The 9420-nt window shown below is 47.5% G+C and overlaps 1 protein-coding gene across 1 annotated transcript; it reads right to left on the reverse strand.

Annotated features, from left to right (window-relative positions):
- Nucleotides 1-2276: 2276 nt before the first annotated feature.
- On the reverse strand, nt 2277-8019 carry LOC139392204 (E3 ubiquitin-protein ligase znrf2-like). Its single transcript, XM_071140004.1, has 5 exons — nt 7058-8019; nt 5510-5651; nt 4201-4296; nt 3990-4095; nt 2277-3905 (listed from the first exon to the last, which is right to left on the reverse strand). Exons 1-5 carry the CDS (start codon nt 7223-7225, stop codon nt 3848-3850), a joined length of 570 nt encoding a protein of 189 aa, XP_070996105.1. The 5' UTR covers nt 7226-8019; the 3' UTR covers nt 2277-3847.
- Nucleotides 8020-9420: the final 1401 nt, after the last annotated feature.

The raw sequence follows: 9420 nt of genomic DNA on the forward strand, positions 1-9420 counted from the left end.
GTCCTGTTTAGATGACATTTTTTTCAGGGTTAGAAAGGGAATTAGGAAATGACTAAGGGAATATAGACATAATATAGCGTTAGTGGGATTTGCACGAAACTAAAACATAAACACAAGCTGAAGTAAACCGTCCCAGAAAGGTTCCATACGCACAAAAAGCTTCTCTCCAATTTTGTACATCCCTGTTAGTGAGTATTTCTCCTATGCCAAGATAATCTATCCACCTGACAGGTGTGCATATCAAGAAGCTGATTAATTAAACAGCATTATTACACAGGTGCACTTTGTGCTGGGGACAATAAAAGGCCACTCTAAAATGTGCAGTTTTGTCACACAACACCACAGATTGTCTCAACTTTTGATAGTGTGCAATTGGCATGCTGACTGCAGGCATGTCCACCAGAGCTGTTGCTAGAGAATTTAATGTTGATTTCTCTACCATAAGCCGCCTCCGATTTGACAGCATGTCCAACCGGCCACACAACCGCAGAGCACGTGTGTGTGGGTTAGCAGTTTGCTGATGTGAGCGGCGTGCCCCTTGGTGGAGGTGGGCTTACAGTATGGACAACAATTGCATTTTATCGATGGCAATTGGAATGCACAGCGATAGCTTGACCAGATCCCGAGGCCCATTGTCGTGTCATTCATCCGCCACCATCGCCTCATTTTTCAGCGTGGTCGTACACAATTCCTGGAAGCTGAAATTGTCCCAATTATTCAATTGCCTGCATACTCACCAGACATGTCACCCATTGAGCCAGTTTGGAGTGCCCTGGATTGACGTGTACAACAGCATCTTCCAGTTCCCGCCAATATCCAGCAACTTCGCACAGCCATTGAAGAGTGGGACAACATTCCACAATTAACAGCCTGATCAACTCTATGCGAAGGAGATGTGTGAGCATGAGGCAAATAGTGGTCACACCAGATACTGACTGGTTTTGTGATCCACGCTCCTTTTTTTAAGGTATCTGTGACCAACCGATGCATATCTCTATTCCCAGTCGTGTGAAATCTATAGAGGAGGGCCTAATGAATTAATTTCAAATGAATGATTTGACTAAAATTAACTGTACCTCAGTAAAGTCTTTAAATTGTTAAATGTTGCATTTTATATTTTGGTAGTCTTTTTCAGCACTGCTCAGAAAACCAACAGGTTTAATTAAACTAAGATATTGAGTATTACATATTTTATAAACCTAGCTGTGACTGACATTTCTCCCGATGGCCAAATAACGTTTGTACTGTAGCCATGAACACTCATAAGTCATGCACTATATGCCTTAAACAATGAGCCCCTTTTAGCCAATGAGATGAGCCGGACACACTAAGAATGCCGACTGCATGGGCGATGATGGGTTGTGAAGTGTAAATTATTATATCACTATTTCACTTTTACATATTTTAACATGTATTTTTATATGGTTTCAAGGCTGGCATTCTCGCATGAACCTGGTTGGTAACTTGCTTACTATCTCAAGGTTTTGGTCCAGACTCCAGCTGCGATACACGGCTATATTTCACTGCACCGTCCGACTGAAGGTAATGGACAAGTGGGCTAGCTACGATTAGTTTTAATATTTCAGACTCTCCTGACGTAGCTTGTAGGAGATCACCAAGTAACATGGACTTTAACAATAACACAGAGGATATTAATTTCTCCAGTCCATATATAGAATAGAAGGGACAACAATAGAAATAGAATAATATTGTCCTCACTTAAGCAGTGAAAAATTGTCAGACTCCAGCCACACTAGTCATACATAGACTGTTCTTCCTGCACCGGTGTGCCAAGTCTAGGTCCAAAAGGCTCCTTAACAGCTTCTAACCCCAAGCCATAAGACTGCTGAACAGTTAATCAAGTGGCTACACGGACTATTTACATAACCCCACGTTGCTGCTGCTCGCTGTTTATCTATGCATAGTCACTACAAATTGCCTTGACTAACCTGTACCCCCCAAAAATTGACCCGGTACCCCCTGTATATAGCTTCGTTATTTTATTACTTTAACTTTTTATTTAGTAAATATTTTCTTAACTGCATATGTGCCTGACACAAAAGGGTATTTCTTTCCGTTTCCCATCTCCCCCACCCCCAAAACCCTGCAGGACTACACTTTGAATGAAGTGCCTTGCTCAAGGGCACATCTGCAGATTTTTCACCTCGTCGGCTTGGGGATTTGTACCCAGCGCTTTTTTGAACCGCTAGGCTACCTGCTGACCCTGCCTGTTACGCCCCTGACCAAGAAAAAAATATTTTGCGGCTGAATCTAGTTGATGATCCAAATCAAATGTATTTATAAAAGCCCTTCGTACATCAGCTGATATCTCAAAGTGCTGTACAAAAACCCAGCCTAAAACCCCAAACAGTAAGCAATGCAGGTGTAGAAGCACAGTGGCTAGGAAAAACTCCCTAGAAAGGCCAAAACCTAGGAAGAAACCTAGAGAGGAACCAGGCTATGAGGGGTGGCCAGTCCTCTTCTGGCTGTGCCGGGTGGAGATTATAACAGAACATGGCCAAGAGGTTCTGGTCAAAAGTAGTGCACTCTGTAGGGTTTAGGGTGCCCAGACAGACTCCATGAAGACTGACATGAATTGGATGTGGGCTTGGAGAGATGAATGGTTCAATTGAAACAGGAGACACTAATGTATTTCAAGGACATATAAGGAATGTGAATGAGTTACTTCAGAAATCAATTTGATACATTTTTATTCTTAGTTTCTTAAAACCTCTGAAAGTCCTGATTCAGTAATATTAAAAACACAGTACATATGTAACACCCATGATTTAAACATACATTAATGATATTGTGTACATATATATTCACTATATTTTTACAGTACATATTCTGGAGCTGATTTAGTTCTTTATTCAATGAATTCAAGCTCTTATGCAGAATATACATATCACAGTGAAGTCTGGAGTAAATCAAAGGTTTTAATTCCCTGTATGCTACCTTTAAATTGATTTTGCACAACCACAGAAATAAAAATAAAAGGTCAACAGAACATGCGATTTCATAATTGACATAAGTACAAATGAAGGTCAGAATTAACTGCATGTTTCAGCCACAGCACTCAGACCGTGTGTCTTACTACAGTAGAAACGGCTGTCTAAATACCCTCATTCTACACCGTTAAAATCAAACCCATATTTCCATTGTTATAATACAGTAATACTAACAATGAAGGTATCCACCCCTACCCACTAGAGTAGATCTGAGAGGAATATGAAGTCTCGCTGTGTGTCCATACACCACCGTGTTCCTCAAGTCATCGTTCATCAGTGTCTTATATAAGCATGAGCAGCGTCTTCATTGTCAGTCAGCTGAGGTACAACTCTCAGAAGACGGGTCCTGGCCCAGTCTATTGAAGTCTATGGTGAGCATCTCTAAATGAGCATTCCAGGCAAATTAGGGGTATCTTGGTGAGGCAAAAGAGTAGGCTGCACTTTTCAGGCTAGAGTCGTCATTCTTCAAACACTGGTCAGACGTAGATATAAGTAGAGTAGATTCACAGACCATCAGGTCAGCTGTAGATCTAGGTGAAGTATATTCATAGGCCAGCATGTCATGAGGACGTAGATCTGGATGAAGTAGATTCATAGGCAAGCATGTCATGTAGACGTAGATCTAGGTAAAGTAGATTCATAGGCCAGCATGTCATGAAGACGTAGATCTAGGTAAAGTATATTCATAGGCCAGCATGTCATGAGGACGTAGATCTGGATGAAGTAGATTCATAGGCCAGCATGTCATGAAGAAGTAGATCTAGGTAAAGTAGATTCATAGGCCAGCATCTGGATGAACTAGGTAGATAGTGGACATGCCGTGGGTATCTGAAGCTTTAATCCGAGGGGTGCTCTGGACACGAACGATTCACCTCAAACCACTCGTCTATACACCTGAGAGCCGGAGAGAGAGGGAACCACGAGTAAAGTAACAGCATCTTACTGTGATCGTGTGTGTGTGTGTGTGTGTGTAGTTACCCTTTGTGGTAGATACAGAGACAGGGCAGTCTAGCGATGGTGTCTCCCTGCTCCATCTCGTCTAGACAGATGGCACACTCCTCACTATCCTTCTCCAGAACGTCCTCTGGGACAAAACACACCACATTATCATCACCATCCTGACATCACTACCATGCTAGCCAATCAGAAGGCCAGGCAGACTAACTAGACATAACACACGCACACTGACCGTTGTAGGCGAGTCGTGGCTTGGTGAGACACATGATCAGGTGGATCTCCATCTCATCTGACACCAAAAACTTACTGCACACAGGACAGTGGAACCCTGGGAAATATAGAACCGGACATGTCAGCGCTCACACACACAAATAGGTCATAAGTCAACCATTGGAGGACCACAAGGTCCTCTTCTTATCTGCCCGGGGGGGTGAGAACAGCCCAGCGAGGGGCGGGGGGGGGGTGAGAACAGCCCAGCGAGGGGGAGGGGGGGTGAGAACAGCCCAGCGAGGGGGAGGGGGGGTGAGAACAGCCCAGCGAGGGGTAGGGGGGGTGAGAACAGCCCAGCGAGGGGTAGGGGGGGTGAGAACAGCCCAGCGAGGGGTAGGGGGGGTGAGAACAGCCCAGCGAGGGGGAGGGGGGGTGAGAACAGCCCAGCGAGGGGAGGGGGGTGAGAACAGCCCAGCGAGGGGAGGGGGGTGAGAACAGCCCAGCGAGGGGAGGGGGGGTGAGAACAGCCCAGCGAGGGGAGGGGGGGTGAGAACAGCCCAGCGAGGGGAGGGGGGGTGAGAACAGCCCAGCGAGGGGAGGGGGGGTGAGAACAGCCCAGCGAGGGGGAGTGGGGGTGAGAACAGCCCAACGAGGGGAGGGGGGGTGAGAACAGCCCAACGAGGGGAGGGGGGGTGAGAACAGCCCAGCGAGGGGAGGGGGGGGTGAGAACAGCCCAGCGAGGGGAGGGGGGGGTGAGAACAGCCCAGCGAGGGGAGGGGGGGGTGAGAACAGCCCAGCGAGGGGAGGGGGGGGTGAGAACAGCCCAGCGAGGGGAGGGGGGGGGTGAGAACAGCCCAGCGAGGGGAGGGGGGGGGTGAGAACAGCCCAGCGAGGGGAGGGGGGGGGTGAGAACAGCCCAGCGAGGGGAGGGGGGTGAGAACAGCCCAGCGAGGGGGAGGGGGGTGAGAACAGCCCAGCGAGGGGGAGGGGGGTGAGAACAGCCCAGGGAGGGGGGGTGAGAACAGCCCAGCGAGGGGGAGGGGGGGTGAGAACAGCCCAGCGAGGGGAGGGGGGGTGAGAATAGCCCAGCGAGGGGAGGGGGGTGAGAACAGCCCAGCGAGGGGAGGGGGGTGAGAACAGCCCAGCGAGGGGAGAACAGCCCGCCATGAGAACAGCCCAGCGAGGGGAGGGGGTGAGAACAGCCCGCCATGAGAACAGCCCAGCGAGGGGGTGATAACAGCCCAGTGAGGGGAGGGGGTGAGAACAGCCCAGATTCCTTGTTGTGATATAAGATGTGGTGTAGACAGTCAAGCCCAGGAATACACACGTACCTCCCAGTAGGTTAGAGGACAGGTGAAGTGGTAGAGAGCCAATCATCAGCTGGTGTTCTCCTCTCTCCCTGTCTGGCTCCTCCTGGTCCAGACTGTTACCGAACACATCCGTCCTGCTCCGCCCGCCATGAGTTACATTAATCTGGTGGACACACACACACACAACGTCAAGATACTGGACATAGATATGACTGAATTACACAGGCATAACTGACCATGTTTTTAACCTGTGTACCACATAGACTGTGTTAGCCTCCTGAACTAAAAGCCTTGGCATTGGCTTGGTGAGCTAAAACAAGACTGTGTTAGCCTCCTGAACTAAAGCCTTGGCATTGGCTTGGTGAGCTAAAACAAGACTGTGTTAGCCTCCTGAACTAAAGCCTTGGCATTGGCTTGGTGAGCTAAAACAAGACTGTGTTAGCCTCCTGAACTAAAAGCCTTGGCATTGGCTTGGTGAGCTAAAACAAGACTGTGTTAGCCTCCTGAACTAAAGCCTTGGCATTGGCTTGGTGAGCTAAAACAAGACTGTGTTAGCCTCCTGAACTAAAGCCTTGGCATTGGCTTGGTGAGCTAAAACAAGACTGTGTTAGCCTCCTGAACTAAAGCCTTGGCATTGGCTTGGTGAGCTAAAACAAGACTGTGTTAGCCTCCTGAACTAAAGCCTTGGCATTGGCTTGGTGAGCTAAAACAAGACTGTGTTAGCCTCCTGAACTAAAGCCTTGGCATTGGCTTGGTGAGCTAAAACAAGACTGTGTTAGCCTCCTGAACTAAAGCCTTGGCATTGGCTTGGTGAGCTAAAACAAGACTGTGTTAGCCTCCTGAACTAAAGCCTTGGCATTGGCTTGGTGAGCTAAAACAAGACTGTGTTAGCCTCCTGAACTAAAGCCTTGGCATTGGCTTGGTGAGCTAAAACAAGACTGTGTTAGCCTCCTGAACTAAAGCCTTGGCATTGGCTTGGTGAGCTAAAACAAGACTGTGTTAGCCTCCTGAACTAAAAGCCTTGGCATTGGCTTGGTGAGCTAAAACAAGACTGTGTTAGCCTCCTGAACTAAAGCCTTGGCATTGGCTTGGTGAGCTAAAACAAGACTGTGTTAGCCTCCTGAACTAAAGCCTTGGCATTGGCTTGGTGAGCTAAAACAAGACTGTGTTAGCCTCCTGAACTAAAGCCTTGGCATTGGCTTGGTGAGCTAAAACAAGACTGTGTTAGCCTCCTGAACTAAAGCCTTGGCATTGGCTTGGTGAGCTAAAACAAGACTGTGTTAGCCTCCTGAACTAAAGCCTTGGCATTGGCTTGGTGAGCTAAAACAAGACTGTGTTAGCCTCCTGAACTAAAGCCTTGGCATTGGCTTGGTGAGCTAAAACAAGACTGTGTTAGCCTCCTGAACTAAAGCCTTGGCATTGGCTTGGTGAGCTAAAACAAGACTGTGTTAGCCTCCTGAACTAAAGCCTTGGCATTGGCTTGGTGAGCTAAAACAAGTCTCCATGTGTCAGGCAGTTACTCATCATGTAACTGTTGTCCCAAACCAATTTCATTACACTCATACACACCTGGTGGTAGGAGCTTGGTCGGTTCCATCCGGTGTAGTGAATTTGGGGCCCACCAGGCCCAGCTGTGTATCTGAACACTGGGGTAGTGCTGCCTCCAGAGGAGGGGACAGGGCTAGAATATGCCCGGGTTCGACTCTCAGCCACGGGGCTACTCTGCCTGACACCCATGATGGCTCCTGTCCTGTTGTCCACAAAATATGAAGTCCTGTAAGGTCTGTGTGGAGTCCTGTAAGGTCTGTGTGGAGTCCTGTAAGGTCTGTGTGGAGTCCTGTAAGGTCTGTGAAACAGAAGTTCTAGCCAGTCCTCTACAGTCTCATAAAGCTTTCCAAAATCCCATCGAGGGTCAGGTGTTGAAAATGGTCCTACACACTGTGCAAAGTTTCAGATAATTGTTTATTCGCTATATCAATTTGATTATATCTGTCCCTATTCAAATAAACCATAAATAGCCTAGGAAAAATGCTGGAAACTCGATGTCACAATAGAGAGACAGAGAGCGCATGACTGTGTCCAGTCCAGCAGTCGTGTAGACAGCCAAAACAAAGGGAAACAGACAAAGAAATATCAGTGGTTTGAAAAGTCAATAAAAGTAACCTCCAATATAGAACGGAATTATTTTCGATGGACAAAATGCACACCCAACTCGCTGCTTCAGTTCGACGTGTATTCGTGCGTCGCAGAATTATTCCAATATTCCATGCGCTTTGGTCATGGGTGGTTTGCCGCACAACTCAACAACTCCTACACCGCGACTGACCCACTTTAGTGACTATATGCACACTTCTCGATTACAAACTGAATTTAAAATATAGGCTATTACAATCTCACGAGTGTCTAAAAGAAAGCGGCGTCGCTCTGAGTTCGAGCTGCTCTGCTGTAGTCTATCTAGTCTGCTGACTGTGATTGTTGACGAGAGAGAAGCAGGAGCTGCCCTAATGCCCTCTTCCTCTTGTGTGTGTGTGACAGGTCAAGTGACGTCAACCCCATGAGCAACAGTTGCACGGACACAGATCATTACACAGCGTTTCCAAAACGATGTCTTCACGACCCCAAGCGGTGCGTGCACGTGTTGGTCTTTGCCCGAACAGTACACAGCTGATTAAAATGATCACGGCTTGATGATTAGTTTATTATTTGAATGAATGGTGTAGTGATAGGGAAAAAAACTAACCATGCAGGGAGTTTGGGAAACCCTGGATAGACATAGTAGGTGTTTATAAAAAGCCAGTCAGATATGACCATTAAATATGTAATATAGATTTATTTAATATGTACGGTGTATTTGCATAGAAAGTCAGACTCGTTGCTTCCTCCAACAGTTTTATTGAATACCTTCATACACACTGGAGGTCAAACAGAAAACACACATTAGATTAGCTTGAACAAAAAAAAGTTATAAATCATTTAAATACAAATCAAGAGACATGTTTATAGGACAAAGTAAAGACTTTAAACTATTCAGAGAGAAAGTTAAATGTATTATAGTCGCCATGTTCAGAGATACAGTGCCTTTAGAGTAGAAAGCACTGTATTCATAGCCCTTGAAATACTCCACATTTTGTTGTTACAGCAGGGCTATTCAATTCTTACCCTACGAGGTCCGAAGCCTGCTGGGTTTCTGTTCTACAGATAATTAATTACACCCACCTGGTGTCCCAGGTCTAAACCAGTCCCTGATTAGAGGGGAATCACCCACCTGGTGTCCCAGGTCTAAACCAGTCCCTGATTAGAGGGGAATCACCCACCTGGTGTCCCAGGTCTAAACCAGTCCCTGATTAGAGGGGAATCACCCACCTGGTGTCCCAGGTCTAAACCAGTCCCTGATTAGAGGGGAATCACCCACCTGGTGTCCCAGGTCTAAACCAGTCCCTGATTAGAGGGGAATCACCCACCTGGTGTCCCAGGTCTAAACCAGTCCCTGATTAGAGGGGAATCACCCACCTGGTGTCCCAGGTCTAAACCAGTCCCGGATTAGAGGGGAATCACCCACCTGGTGTCCCAGGTCTAAACCAGTCCCTGATTAGAGGGGAATCACCCACCTGGTGTCCCAGGTCTAAACCAGTCCCTGATTAGAGGGGAATCGCCCACCTGGTGTCCCAGGTCTAAACCAGTCCCTGATTAGAGGGGAATCGCCCACCTGGTGTCCCAAGTCTAAACCAGTCCCCGATTAGAGGGGAATCGCCCACCTGGTGTCCCAGGTCTAAACCAGTCCCCGATTAGAGGGGAATCGCCCACCTGGTGTCCCAGGTCTAAACCAGTCCCCGATTAGAGGGGAATCGCCCACCTGGTGTCCCAGGTCTAAACCAGTCCCCGATTAGAGGGGAATCGCCCACCTGGTGTCCCAGGTCTAAACCAGTCCCTGA

This window comes from Oncorhynchus clarkii, chromosome 32 (assembly GCF_045791955.1).
Source record: "Oncorhynchus clarkii lewisi isolate Uvic-CL-2024 chromosome 32, UVic_Ocla_1.0, whole genome shotgun sequence".
NCBI lineage: Eukaryota > Metazoa > Chordata > Actinopteri > Salmoniformes > Salmonidae > Oncorhynchus > Oncorhynchus clarkii.